General features: G+C 36.2%; 1 protein-coding gene across 1 annotated transcript; it reads right to left on the bottom strand.

Annotated features, from left to right (window-relative positions):
- Positions 1-423: 423 nt before the first annotated feature.
- LOC145014471 (ABC transporter C family member 3-like) lies at positions 424-8,974 on the bottom strand. The gene is made up of 9 exons (XM_078972842.1): positions 6,508-8,974; positions 3,398-3,484; positions 2,713-3,318; positions 2,088-2,547; positions 1,785-1,999; positions 1,397-1,702; positions 1,236-1,299; positions 894-1,133; positions 424-809 (listed from the first exon to the last, which is right to left on the bottom strand). The coding sequence occupies exons 1-9, from the start codon at positions 8,851-8,853 to the stop codon at positions 685-687; spliced, it is 4,449 nt and encodes a 1,482-aa protein (XP_078828968.1). The 5' UTR covers positions 8,854-8,974; the 3' UTR covers positions 424-684.
- Between the last annotated feature and the right edge of the window lie 6,736 nt (positions 8,975-15,710).

A 15,710-nucleotide genomic window follows, 5' to 3' on the forward strand; every position in this document is an offset into this window, starting at 1 on the left:
AAATTCACTGTGTTTTCTTGATGAAAATAGTGGTATTTTAATACGAGGCTGGATACAATCATGTTCAAAGTAAATCACGAAGGTTCTATAAGCAATTTAAGATCATGAAAAAGTTATGATTTATACAATTATGTTCTAGATTGGGATGAAATCATCGAACATGTGGCGTACTCAACATTGCACAAACAGATTAACAAAGAATGAGATTCCGACTCACTCCTTGCACAAAGAAGAAAGGAACAGAAAGGCATAGTGCCATAGTTATTAATCTAATAGAGAAAAAAGGGCTTTGATTGATCCTTATTTTTTTCATAATTCAACCACACCAATCATCATATAAATTCCCAGGAATGTTCAAGAATTTAAATGTCAAAAAGTCTAAAAAGGCATGATATATATTATACTCAAAGAGAAGGCCTTCAATTATCAGCTCAGCAGCTAAAGATTTGATTTAACAATAATCTTCGATTTTAAGTGTGCTCTTACACAATCTTAACAGCTTACAAGCAGAAAGTAGTTACGTTTACACACATCAGAAATGTAGATAAACAGTTGCAATACTTTCAGGTTACAATATCATCCATAAGGAGGACCCTGGTGCACCAAAATCACTTAGCTTTCTGTGTCCCCATGGTCATTCACGCAATCATGAAATCATTAAACACCACTTTTGATACCAACAAATTATCTTGCTGCTAAGTTTTCAAAACTTGAATTTGATCTCATACTATACTCTGCAACAAGCTTTGCAAATGAAGATGATTCATCTTCCAACAGCTTTGTTGGAGAATCATATTCATCAATCAGACCTGCATATATACAAAACAAAAAGCACATAGACTATTAAGACATTAACTCCAAGTACACAGAGCCAACAAATTTGTTTACCAAACCTTGTTCTAGAACCAAAACCATGTCGCTATTGAGCACAGAGGTGATACGATGAGCAATCATTATCACTGTGGAATCTGTAAAGTGTTGTGCAAGTGTCTGCTGAATCATTCCATCAGTTGCTGTGTCAACTGATGCAGTAGCCTCATCAAGAACCAAGACTTTTGTTTTCTTCAGTAGCACACGCCCTAGACACACCAGCTGCCTTTGACCCACACTCCAGTTCTCTCCATTCTCAGTCACTATAACATTTTGTTATAAAAACTGTTAGTTAGATACATAGAGTCCAAGATTTTTTGGAGCTTTTAGAAAGAGAAGGTAGACTCCAACAGTCTAACATATACCTGATGAGTCAAGCTTCCCTTCCTTGCTCCTCACTTCATCTCCAAGCTGGCACTTATCAAGAGCCTAAAGTAACAAACATCGTTAGATTCTACTCATTCTAGCATTACAATTTACAAAATGTTTAAAAGTATTGAAAACTTTATATTTGCAGTTTTGATACCTCCCAAATCTTATCATCTGTATACTCTTTAAGGGGATCCAGGTTGCTTCGAATAGTTCCTTCAAACATGGTAGGATCTTGAGGAATTATGCTCAACTTTGAACGAAGATCATGAAGTCCGATTGTTGATATGTTAATTCCATCTATGAGAATCTCTCCAGCTGCGGGGTCCACAAGGCGGAAGAGTGTTTGTATCAGAGTTGACTTCCCACTACCCGTTCTTCCCACAATCCCAGTCTTCATTCCTCCCTTGAAAGTGCACGTAAGACCTCGCAACACAAGTGGCATATGTGGTGCATATCGAACCTTTAAGAAGAAATCATTAGCTTCAATATTAATTTGGAACATATTAGTTATAAACATTTATTTATTTAATTAAATTAAATACCTGAAGATGACGGATGTCAACTTCTCCCTGTGAAGGCCACTGATCATCAGGCCTAGTTGATTCTATAACAAGAGGAGGTTCACTAGGGATAGAAGAATACTGAAATATTCTTTCAACCGAAATAATTTTGTTTTCAAGATTGGTAAGAGTCCATAAAACCAATCCTTGCAATGTGTTCAATGTAAGACCATAAATAGCAGCCAATCCCGCAATACCTTGAGAAATAAATAAGCAAAAAGTACCATCAGACATGTATTCTGCATAACCAATTGATGCAATATGTGACATGAAAGATCGACTTACTTGGATCAATAGTTCCTTCCGGGATAGAAATCAAGAATATTAAAAACACAGCAAACGTGAAAGAAGACAGCATGTCCAAACGTATGCCTAACCATTCCCTGGCAGCAATAGCATGAAACTTTGGCCTTGCAAAATCATCATTCAGTTTTAGATTCGTGTCTTGAAATCTTCCTTGTTGATCAAAGCTTCTAATTGTAGTTGATCCTGATATTGTTTCAGCAAAGTTTTGTATCAAGGGGCCTTTACAAACTCCAAATAGCCGCGACATTTCTCTTGCTGAAGGCAAGTAATATTGCTTTAACCTGATGCACATTATGCCCACTGGCACAAATATAAAGATCACCTGCCAAGCAGCCTGTGACATCACCGCAATGATGCCAAGAAGTTGAATGATTGTGAATACAAAGATTGCAAGTTGGTTAGGGATGTCCATGTCCACCGCACTTTGGTCTGTAGATGCCTATAAAAAAAATCTATGTTTATTGAACATTATTCTTTAAAAAAAAAAAAAAAAAAAGGAAAATGCTCAGACTTGAACCTGAGACCTCACTTATGGATCTTTACTTCTACGGGAAGCATTTTATTGATTAATAACTAGGCGTGTGAAGAGAAGATGTTCGCTTACTCTATTTAGTATTCGTCCACTTGGAGTAGAGTCAAAGAACGACATGGGTGAACGGAATATGGACAAGTGCATTTTGTGGAAGACAAGAGTGGCTGCTTTATACGCAAAAGTTGCAAGAAGCAAGCCTCTTGCAAGTATGCACAAAGCGCATCCAACTGATAAAACTACATAAACCATGATTAGGGTTGATCCAGTAACAGGGGCTGGATCACTTTCGGAAACTGGAGATCCCCAAGTCATCCAGTAACTGCTTCCAATTTGTAGTATCTGGAACGAAATTTCTGCCAATACTATAAATGGTGCAAGTGTCCCTCCATAAGCCGTGTTTATGTATTTCCAGTAGACTGAAAAACCTACTTTCCCTTTTTCTCTTTCTTCTTCTTGAACAAGCTGTGCTTTTGAACCTGAAATATCATCTGTTTTACTATTTTGAGTATCGTTTGTGTTCTTCTTGGAACTTGTGGTTCCTTCTTGCACATTTGTCTCCATGGAATCGATTGCTGATAATGCTTCTTTGTGTGCACCTACAAGGTCCATAAAGTCGCTTCCTGAATTGAGAATGTCGTTGTACTTTCCGGCTTGTGTAATTCTTCCATCTTTCAAAACCTGATTGTGATGTTATACCAAGTGAGATGTGTGTTCATATGTACAATGAAATGGAAAACAAAAGAGTTAGATAGCTCACGAAGATGAGATCTGCAGCTGGTAAGAACTCGACTTGATGTGTAATGTAAATCACTGTCTTCGAGTCTAGAAATTGCAACATGCATTCCTATCGTTGGGAAAGAAGAAATTCACCTTAAAATGATGTAAATCACTCTCATGTATGTGGTTATATTAGCTGATGCACCAATCTGTGCAGAACAATTATGTGTTTTTGATGGGAATCTGACATTCAGCATGTTTGGAGAGGACTATATTTGGCAAAATTGTAAGCGATAATTAAGGGATGTGAGGGGCTTTTTCTCCCATTAAGTCTTTTATGGGTAATGTAGATGAAAGGGTAATGTTGTCTATATAAGAAAATGTTGTGTATATATAAGGTTCATGTCTTTTCTAGTCTGAAGGAGACTAAATGACAATTTCACCCTTACATTCATTAAAAAAAAAAAAAAAAAAAAAAAAAAAAAAAAAAAAAAAACAAGTTTTCCAATATTCATCAAGTTTTTAAAAACGTTCATGAGTTTAAACGTGAGAGGAGTTGGAAGGGGGAAAAGAAGGGCAGATAAAAAAGGACAGTTTGTAATGTTATTTGTGTTGATTTGTTAAAACGGTTGTAATATTTATTTACTCATATGATATATAATAATTAAATAGATAGTTTTCATTTTTTTTATTTTTTTAAGTAACAGATTATTTAGAATAGTTTTATGAAAATTTTATAAACTTTATAAAATTATTTTTATAAACTTGCTACAAGGTGTTGAAGCATGAACACATCATAAGAAGATTGGGTGCCTTTATGTCTCTTGAGAATGGACTTCGTACTTTTGTGATGGCTCACAAAATGTCACTAGATTATGGTGGGTTTATGCTCATATGTTTTATGCTATGTGATGCTTAATTTATGTTATATTATGCATGTTTGTAAAACTAGATTTTAAAATGCTAGATGATATTTTAAACATAAAATGATCACAAAGAGTTTGATTTTAATGAAATTTATCATTTAACATAAGATGGTAAAAAGGTTTTTAAAATAAAATGAGCTAACGAAAAATTACGACGACTAAAATTTTATAAGTTGGAAATTGAGATTTTAAGACTTATCAAAATCAAACCTTATATTATAAAAAGAAGTTTTACTAAAAGGTTTATAAATATTCTTTAGCACTTGAACATCAAAACTTAATAATAGATATTAATTTTAAAATTTGATCGCATCAATTATATAAAATTGGATTTTATAAAAGAACATTATGAAAATGTGATTTTAATAAAAGTATATCACGGCTCATTGGATGGATGCAATAACCATGATATCATTTTTTTTTTAAACTATAACTATAAAAACATTAAAACAACTCTTATTGATGTTCATATACACATTAAAAACACCTCTTATGAAAGCACTCGCATGTCACTTGTATAACCTAGTGGGATAACGGTCACCTAACTGCTAGTGTTATCTTTTCATAGCCAATGTGTATTCACGATTTCTATAACCAAGATATAAGCCGATTACAAATATTACTGAAACCGGATGATTTGATCATAAATTTGTTTTGAAAATTGACTTCTTTAATGCATTTCACCTAGGAATCTATAAGCCAATATCCTACGATGATCAGATCCAGGCAATGTATGGCACAATGGTGTCCAATCGAGATATGGCCTTTTATCTTCCAATGACTTTCCTACAAAGTTTATAAATAAGATGAGATTGGAGTAGTCAATTTTTAATAAATTAATAAATAATAGAAAACTAAGGTTACAACTATTACTTGATTGGTCCATTATCAACTAAGCAGTGATCATAAAGTCAAATTAAAAAAATATATACAGAAATATAGTTTAAATATAAATACACACAACCATACAAGTATCATACATATACAGTTCATATACACATACAATTATCCATTGATCACAATTTCATATCAAGCCAAGCTACACAAGTAAAGCCAACATGCCATAAAATGATAATACACCATGCATACATGAATGAAGGATCAAGAATCGTACATACACATACATGACACGAGAGTAGAATTTGAAAGATAGAGTGAAATGTACCTTACTTTGATGTCTCCGATAATTGATGATTCTGCTTCAAAAGTTCAATCTTGGCATGAGTCCGTGAGAGGAGTGTAAAATTGGAGCCTGGAGATTGGAAAAGACGACTAACCGAGTAGAATTGGAGTTTTTGCCTCCGACTCTTTATTTATTAATTAATCGGATTAATAAAACCTAAGTTTCTTAATTAACCCTTAATTAAACATATTTACCCTGGCCCAACCCCAATATTCCTTGAGTGCTTCTTAGCACTTGAACAAACACAATAGGAAAAGCACTGCTCACGGGCAATTAACGTAATCGAACTATCTAGCATGGTGGGAAGTGGCATACCAACTCTTTGTCCTTCGAACCTGACCACTCAAGGTGCACTCACCTTTCACCTCTAACTTTTTCTGTGTCACGTCAGTTTTCCCCTCACTCTCCTTTCATTTTTCAAAACCCAGGAAGTGGTCACTTTTCACTTCCTTTCATTTTTTTTAAATATATTTTATACAAATATTATACTCTATTTGTAAGGAATTAAAAACCATAAATTTTAGAAATCTTTTTTATAATTTTTAGCATATATATAATTTAATAAAAAAAAAAGGAAAAAAAAAAAGAAAGAAATGGAAATTACATTTAAATGGCTGGCTCTAGCCTATCAAGAGAGGATAGAGAGTGCACTGAGGAGTTCCCGCACACCTTCCCCGCGGTACACCCTCCGGACTTAGTGCTCTACGTGCTGCTAAACACCACCTTTCTAAACTACCTACTTAATCCATTAAGCCTATTAACTAGAAAAGAAACATCCACCAAGTATATAAGTGACAAGTGATCTCAATTTCAAAGTCTCCCCCTTTCCATGTTGATTAGATATGTGCAGTGACTGATTTTCTCTCCAAATGAAGAGCCTTTAAAGAGAGAGAGAGAGAGAGAGAGAGAGAGAGAGTGTATACTCCAACATATAAACATATATAGAGCCAGATACAACCATGTATATTGATACGGGACATCAAAACTTGTTACTATTCTATTGCTTAAATTATATAACAAAACAACCAAAAAGTTGCTTACCTTAAAAAGATGACTGCCGGTATGAGCATCAACCGCGCTGAATGGGTCATCAAAAAGATATATATCCGCATCTTGATAAAGAGCCCGTGCAATCTGTATCCTCTGCTTCTGACCCCCACTCAAATTAATCCCTCTCTCACCAATAACCGTTTGATCACCAAATGACAAGATTTCAAGATCTTTCTTCAAAGAACACGCTTCAAGAACATTATCATACCTCTCTCTATCCATCTCCCTACCAAACAAAATATTATCTTCAATCTTTCCACTTTGTATCCATGGTGACTGAGCCACATACGCCTTTTTCCCTTCAACTTTAACACTTCCTGATATCTTCGACACCTCTCCCAAAATACAAGAAAGTAAGCTTGATTTCCCTGAGCCAACGGTCCCACAAACAGCAACTCTCATGCCATGATTCACTCTAATGTTTATATCTTTCAGTGTGAGATTAGAAGAGGAAGCATTTGCATCCCATGCGAAGTTTCCATTGATGATCTCAACTGCCACGTCAGAACTGCCAGGTGGCACCTTATCTATCGCGTTGGAATCTATGTCTGTGAGGCGAAGGTATGTGGCAATGCGGTTAAGTGAGACTTTAGTTTGGAAAAACGCTGAGATCGAGTCTGGAATATTGTAAATAGGTTCTTGAAGTATTTTAAATGTTGCTAATGCAGAAAGTACCTTCCCTGATTCAAGTGGAATGCCGAAAAATAGACACGTGGCAAAAGTGACAACCGCTACAACAATCGGAGCACCCCAGAATATGAAAGAAGTGAGGGATAAAGTGTACATGTATTTCTTCAACGCGTTTTCTTCTTCATCACGAAGTTTAATGATTTTTGAAAGAAACTTCATCTCCCAACCTTGAAGTTTAAGAATCCTCATGTTTCTCAAGATTTCGGATGTTGCTTTCATCCGATTATCTTTAGATTTCATCAAGTCGTCTTGAATCTTTTCTTGTATATTTCCTAGTGGAAGATTTGCTAACAAAACGAAAATTGTGGCTACTAATGAAGCAATGGCTGCAAGTCCTAAATTTTTATATAAAAGTGCTAAGGCAACACCTACTTGCACAAGAAGTAACCAAAAATCATGCATATGCCAAGCGTAAAAAGCTACTCTTTCGGCATCAACTGCCATCAAGTTGATCATTTCACCACTCGAGTTCCCCTGCTTTGACTGACCAGAAATGGTCAAACCCTTTTGGTATATCATGGCAACTAGGGCTGACCTGGCGCGAATCCCTGCTTGTTGGAGCTTGAACCACCAGTGTCTTTGTGTGAAACACCCCACCACTTTTGAAATGAAAAATGTAGCCACCAAAATAAAACCTTGGTATTTGTAATCTTTTTGTCCGTTAAGGTATCGAACGAATGTGTCTATGAGGTAAGGACCCACAAAACTCAACAAAGAAGATGCTAAAGCAAGGAATCCAGTGATAACAACTTCTTTCCATACGATGTAAATTAAAGCTTTTGTGAGACCGAATGTAGTGATTTGGTTATTCCCATTGCTTAAAAACTGTACTTTCTCTAACAAAATAGGAAAGACTTGTTTCACACTATCGATATCTGCTAGCTGTGGAACATCTTCAAGGTCTAATGGTTTTTTATTCCCTTTTGAGATTATGGAACCCATCCAAGAAAATGTCAGCAGGTTAAAGAAGCTTGCGTTTTGGTAAGTTGATGGAATCTCGCTCTCGCCCCTAACTCTATCGCTACGAGAATTCAAAAGGGGTTCTTCAAGATTGTGACTTTGACCTTCTTCTTGGCTCTTGTGGGACAACCCCACAAAACTGAGAAACAAACCCAGGAGACTGGACACGGAATCGGACACAAAGAACATGGAAGGTAAATTATGGGTTTTTTTGTAGTGAATATAATCAACTACAAGGGAATAACAAGAAACAGTAAAGAAAAACACCCACCAAACCCGTAAGACAAATGGGTACTTTGAAGATTGTGTCGACGAATTCGAGACGAGTGTGTGCAAATACACAGAAACGAATAACCAGATAAGTGTTCCAAGAACAGCATGCAAAAGGGTGACAATCTTTTCATAAGTCCATCCATTTCTATACCAATAAAAATTGTTCAAGAAACACAAAACTAGGTTGAAGAGTGATAGAACAAGAGAACAAAACAGAGTTTGTTTGAAACACAAATACCCAAAACTCCGTTTTGCAACCACAGTTTGACTTCTATCAATCCTGAATCTTTTCCAAACCCAAGAGACTAATATGAAAAGCAAGAACAGAAATTGTATCGAGGCAACACACCCATGTAAGAAAACTGGGTTTAACAAGAAATCGGTAGCCGTGTTCATCGGAGAATTGTAAAACATACCAAATCTTGAAACATTAAGATTCTCCGTAGATTGTGTATAGAAATGTCCTTCTTTTTCCTGTTCTTGGTCACCACTCACTCGTCAAACAGTGGCGCAGAAAGCAAAAGTTGCGTGGGTTTTGTGGTTTATGTTTTATAGGGGTTTTGTGGTACAGCAGTATAGGGCTGTCAATTTTAACCCGCACTTGTCGATCCAACCCGAACCACACTAATAATTCAGTCTATTTAAACGGATTGAATACTTTAATCCTTTATTTAAATAGGTTGGGTTGAGGTTTAAATTTGTAAATTTGGTTTTTATGGTTTGTAAAAAGTTATAAATATAGTTTGATTTTTTTTTTTTAAATTTGTGCCACTGATTTAGCTCATGATAATTTAAAAAAAAAAAAAAAAAACTATTATTCCTTTTTATTTTGGATTTTTTTTTCATTTTTATAATATTCTCTTAATATCTTAATAAATATATAAAAAAAAAACTCTCTCTCTATCTCTCTCTCTCTCTGAACTTTATAATTTTGGATCATCCCAAGTTTGCGGTACATATGCATTAATTAAAGGTCGAACATATTCATATTCATCAAACGTAAGAATTACGAAGTATCAATATTATTCGAAGGTTGAACATAATCATGTTCATCAAAGTTAAAGATTACAATATGATGTAACATCCCAACATTATAATCAAAGAAGGAACATAACTGTGTACACAAATAAACAAGTATTGAAGAAATTGATGGTTTTCTAGGTTACAAAACAAAAGATTTACATAACGGAATCATAAAACTATTTTATGAGCACATGCAACCTAGAGATCTATTGCAATTTCTTATTATAGCAACATACAATGAAAAACAAATATAATCTATGTACTATCGAAAATCACAATGATTAGAACACATACCTTTGAGTACTATCTAAAATACTCAACTTTTGATCTTCAAGTGTTCCTTGGAAAGCTCGGCAGTTACCGAATGAATAATATGGGACAGCTGGAGTCCCAAAGGACAGGGTTTGAGTTATCAGTTTCTTCAGTATGGGCGGGTGCAACATTCACTGGTATCATCAATGCTTTTCCATTTATATTTTCGTGTTTACTTGTACCCCTCAATGATATGATGGATGGTATTTGTTGTAAATTTGACTACGGTTATGTATTTAAATAATTGATCATGAATGGAATTCCTTTTAACCTCTTGAGCGCTAGGCTTCGCTATTAGGAACCAGACATTATTGTCGTATGAGCTAATTCGGAGTCCTAGGTGATCAAGAAGACATCGGAGTCTAGTTAATTCCAAGTGGGGGAGAGTTACTTTATCATAAGGAAAGTTTGCAAGCTACATGTCATCCTGAGGTTTATTCAAGGATAGAGGGTAACAGATTGGGATTGTTGTCAAGGATGAAGATTGTGTAAGGAATGTTGTTCGGTAGTCAGTTTGTGACCAAGGAAAAAGATGCCAAGGAGTCGGAGTTATCTTGTCTAATAGATTATAAGTATCGGTGGCAACGTAGGATAAAGTTAGTGATTAGGCTCATGTCGAGAGTTATTTTGAGGGCCTCTTTGCATGTTCCTGTTTGATGAAGGTCTTGGGGTTCAAAACACGGTCCAAACACATGGTAGGGTTTAGTAGACTAGGGATCTGTCTCGTGTCGGTTTACGCTAATTATCTTTGTGGTTTTGCATGAAAGACCATGGTTAGATCATGAAAGGAAAAACTACAGATGTACTATAGAAACGAAAGTGACTGTAAGAATATGGTTGGATCATAGCATTCAAATGGTTTGAAGTGGACCGTTGGTTTAAATAAGACAAAAGTGACTGTAATATATGGTGGATAATAACATTCTCATGGGTTGAAATAGACCTTTGGCTGAAATAGGCCAGAAGTGGTTGTAAGACTATGGTGGGATAATATCCTACACATAGGTTGAAATAGATTGTTGGCTGAAATAGGCCGGAAGTAATTGTAAAACTATGGTTGGATCATAGCATTTAAATGGGTTGAAACAACCCGTTGGCTAAAATAGGCCGTTGTAAGGGTGATTGTAAGACTATGGTTTGGCCCGTAGCATTCGCTTGGATGGAACCAGACTCATTATTGTTTGGTTTACTTGTTCTATGATAGGACGTGGGGACTATTAGAGTTGAGTGGATGTGTAGACTAGTTTTAGGTCCTTGTTTGTTCAGTTACTCGTTGGGGGTCTCATCATTACATCTGTATGAGAAGTCATCAGTAACAGTGGTTAGTTGTGGATTCTATTATCATGCTTAACAGTAGGAAGACGCGAGGTCGAAGAGATCTTGAATGGATTGAATCGGTGAGCTATTGGTCAGCATTGTTGATGTATGAGATGGATTTTTTTGGCAGGAAGTCAAGCATTATCTAAGATTCTTTGAGTTATGATTAAGGGATTAGTCCCTCTCGATATTGGATAGTTGTGATGTGGTTGGTGTTCTTATCTTCATCGGGTCATCTGTTTCTCACCAAGGATTGAAGAGGCATCTATGTCGAGAGGCAGTCACATGTTTGGAGTATTGTTCCAGTGCTGAAATGGATGAATTTTGATTAGAATTTGCTCGATCAGGAGTGGATTATATGCCTACTTGTGGAGACCTTATGATTGTTAATCACGGACCTTAATAAAGGGAGATGTGATGGCTTGTGTAGAAAGGAGTAGGCTTAGAGAACCCATAAGAGGTTCGGGGCATGATTAAGGAGTAATTTGTAATGATAGGTTTCGAGGGTGAAATCTAATTTAAATGGGGGGAGTTGTAACACCCGTTTTGTAACACTCCAAAAATCATAAAATTTTGAAATTTTCAAAAATAGCCATTATCCATAATTGTTTATAAGAAAAATCCATTGTTTAAAAAGTAAAATAATATCAGAGTGTCTCAAAAGTCAATATCATGAAAATAAGAAGATGTGCATGATCAAGCCTTTGCTTTCCCATAATCCTCTAAAGTACCTGAAACAATAAACTGAAATTGTAAGCCAAAACTTAGTGAGTTCCCCCAAATTACCATCACACAACATAACAATCAAATCATGAAAATACGAGCCTTCAGCCTGACTAGACCGCCTCATAGGACCCATAGCCTATCCGGACCGCTCTACAGGCCTTTGGCCTGATTGGACTACCTCGTAGGGCCTACAACCTATCTGTACCACCATGGGTGTCTTAGCCTTCAGCACAAAGCATGACCGCCTTAACCCAAACACAATATGTCGACATATGTAACAAACAAACATAAACATAGAACCATCAAATACAAAACCATACATATCTAATAATCAATCATATACTAGCATAACACTATCTTATAACCAGGATACATAATCTATTGGTCTGACATTGGTGCCTTCGACCCACGAGTACAGTGAGGAAAATCACCTCTCAGTCCGAACAAAAGTTGAATAAATCTTTCCTTTAAAATCGGCTCTACCTGACACTATTATTCAAAACATTGCCCAACTTAAAATAAATATCAAATTACCCAAAATACCCTTTGGTCAAAATTGTTCAAATTCAACAAACCAGCCAAGTCAACCTAACCAAGTTCACAGGGCGTACTCCGTTTGACCGAGAAGCAGGGGAGTAGACCGTGTACGTACAACATACCATTTGGTACACCCAATGTACAAACCTGGCCAACCAACCTTCTCAATAACAACTTAATACATCAATACTTTTCGTCCAAAACCAGATCTATGCCAAAAATAACATTATAATTCATAAATTTTCCAACTTTATGACTTTGCATGGCTACTAGTGCTTAATACCAACAAACCCTAACTTCTTAATCCATTAGGACATGCTGACATATGCATGGGGAAGAACTAGGAGCTAATATTACATTTTTATGCTTCTATACATCTCAAAACATATGAAAGGACAACTTATATGGGCTACAACATGCTATACTCATAAAGATCAAGACTTGGGAACAAAATGTTCCATGAATCAATATTAACAAGATCTAAAGAAATGTAAGCCAATTTCAAGACTTTATACCTCCAAATGATGCCAAAAGATGATGTTACTCTAGATCTAAAGAGCTCCCCTCCTCTAAGGTGTTCTTCTTTACTTACTTTCTCCTTCAAGACTACCAAAACACACATACAAAGCTCAAAAAGGCTTTAAATGGATTAGGGTTTGCTTCGGAAGGTAAAAATAGGTTGGAGGTTGACTAGGGAATGAGCTTTGGGGAGATAATGTTGTATATAAAGGGTCCAAACCCTAAAAATTAGGGTTTGAGGATCATGCATGTATGCCCCGCATACACTATGTACGCCCAACATACATGACCTCAAACCAAAAATTATAATAATGCCCCTATGGCCATTTTACAACATTTCTCATACACAATGGCTAAAATTCAATTAATCTTCATACTTAGGATTAAAATTCAGTTAATATTCATACTTTGGGTTAAAATTGGAAATACCTCAACATCAGAATGTTACAATTCTCCCCTACTTGAACTAGACTTCATCCTCGAAGTCCGTTGCTGCGAACAAGTCCGGGAAATGCTCTCACATCTCTTATTCGGGTTCCCATGTCCACTCAGAATCCTTTCGATGTTGCCACTGAACTTTGAATAAAGACACCACCTTGTCGCGCAAGGTCTTCGTCTTCCGGTCCAGGATTGCCACTAGTCTCTCCATAGAATTCAGGTGATCATCAACCTGAATATCCTCTAATGGAAACTGAATCATCATCCACACACTTTCGAAGCTACGAAATATGGAAGGTGTTGTGGATATGGGTGAGCTCCTCAGGTAAATCCATTATGTACGCTACCTTGCTAACCCTGGCTATCATCTGAAATCACCTAATATATCAGGAGCCCAACTTGCCCCTCTTCCTAAAGCGTATTACACCCTTCTAGGGTGATACCTTTGGTAAGACCATGTCCCTAACCTGGAACTCGAACTCGGATTGACGCTTGTTTACATAACTTTTTTGTCGACCCTAAGTTGTATGAAGTCTCTGCCAAATCTGTTGGATGAGCTTTGTCGTCTGAAAGACTACATCAATCCTTCCCATGACTCTATGACCAACCTCACCCCAACACACCGAGGTGCGACACTTCCTCCCAGAGAGGAGCTCTAAAGGCGGCACACCGATACAGGAGTGGTAGTTATTGTTGTACAAAAGCTCAGCTAAGGGAAGGTAGGAGCCCCAACTCCCACCAAAAACAATGATACAAGTTCTTATCATGTCCTCAAGTATCTCAATGGTCTGCTTACTCTAACCACCTATCTGCGGATGATAAGTAGTGTTGAGATGCAACCTCGTACCCAGTTCCTTATGGAACTTTTTCCATAAAAGAGATGTGAACCTAACATATCAATCATATACAATGGAGACTAGAATACCATGCTAAGCAATGATCTTGGGCACATACAAATCGTCTAATTTATCGGCCGATGAGTTCTCGTGGATAGCTAAGAAATGGGCACTCTTGGTCAAATGATCCATTATCACCCAAATTGCATCATGCCCTTTAACCGTCTGAGGTAACTTGGTGATGAAATCCATAGTAATATGTTCTCGTTTCTACATGGGAACCTCCAATGGCTGCAACTTTCCATCAGGCCTTTGGTGCTCGGCCTTGACCATCCGACAAGTCAAGCACCTCTCGACATACCAGACTATCTCCCTCTTCATGCATGGCCACCAATAACTAAGCCTCAAAAACTGATTCATGTTGGTGGCTCTAAGGTGTACCGAAAACCTGGACTTGTGTCCCTCCTTGAATATAGTCTGTGTGATCCCACCAAAGTCTAGCACCCAAACCCGTCCATACCAGGTCAATAATCCACGACTGTCAGTAGCAAACCTATCAATCTCACCCCCTGAGCCTCTCCTGCCTCTAATTTTCCTCCTTAAATCCCTTGGCTTGAGCCTCTCTAATCAAATCCAATAATGGTGAATCAATCAAAATCCTCATACGTCACTACAAACAAAATGACATTTAGTGGCATAGAAAAAGTGCCATTAAAAACCAAAAAAAGTGCCACTAAAGGCCCCTATGGCAATCAGCGGTACAAAAAAGTGCCACTAAAAGCCTTTAGTGGCACTTTTTGGTTGTGTCACTGCAACCTTTTAGGCTTTAGTGGCAGTATTTTGTTATTCCACTACAACAACTTTTTGGTTTTAGTGACAATTTTTTTTATGTCACTATGTATTTACTAAAATAAATATCATTTTTTTCTTTTGGGACATAAATTTTTCCCATAAAAAAATGATGTTTAAAATTAGATCTAATTTCTTTTTAATCTAAACAAATTATAAAATAATGAAAAGACAATTAATATAATAAATGATAAAACACAGTATCATTACTTACATTAAAGTTGAACTTGAACTTATATAACAACAACATAAAGATAAGTAAATCTTATAAATGCCAATTCACATACATGGGCAGAATAGGTAACTAGGGATATACATATCGAATATAATAGTATCTATCACCTTTCTAATGATAACATTAAAAAGTAACAAGTAGGTTCACAATGCCTTTGAAAATGCTTTCTCATGCCACATTATACTAACTAACAAAGCTTTGTAAAAGGTAAGGAAAGAGACCGCCTGCAACAAGAGATAGTATAAATGTATAATCTTAAAATTTGAATTAAAAGAATGATAAATAAAAAAATAAAAAAAATCTTGTAAAGGATTACCTTAACTTGAGATAGTCGGCGCCATATGTTAGAAACTGAGACTAGAAAATTGACTTTCATGAAACGCCTGATCATGATGATAAAAAAAAAAAAAAAGGAGATAATAGTTTAGTGTTATTTTTTAACCTTTTAAGATATGAAATTGTGTACATGATTAAATACT

Source organism: Lactuca saligna, chromosome 9 (assembly GCF_052625555.1).
Source record: "Lactuca saligna cultivar CGN05327 chromosome 9, ASM5262555v1, whole genome shotgun sequence".
In the NCBI taxonomy this organism is placed as follows: domain Eukaryota; kingdom Viridiplantae; phylum Streptophyta; class Magnoliopsida; order Asterales; family Asteraceae; genus Lactuca; species Lactuca saligna.

Excerpts from the sequence above, each read along its gene's own strand:
- LOC145014471 (XM_078972842.1), bottom strand. The coding sequence starts at position 8,853 with ATGTTTTACAATTCTCCGATGAACACGGCTACCGATTTCTTGTTAAAC. Across the intron at positions 1,703-1,784 it reads TTGACATCCGTCATCTTCAG|GTTCGATATGCACCACATAT; the intron begins GTATTTAATTTA and ends TTCTTCTTAAAG. Across the intron at positions 810-893 it reads GGTTTTGGTTCTAGAACAAG|GTCTGATTGATGAATATGAT; the intron begins GTTTGGTAAACA and ends GTATATATGCAG.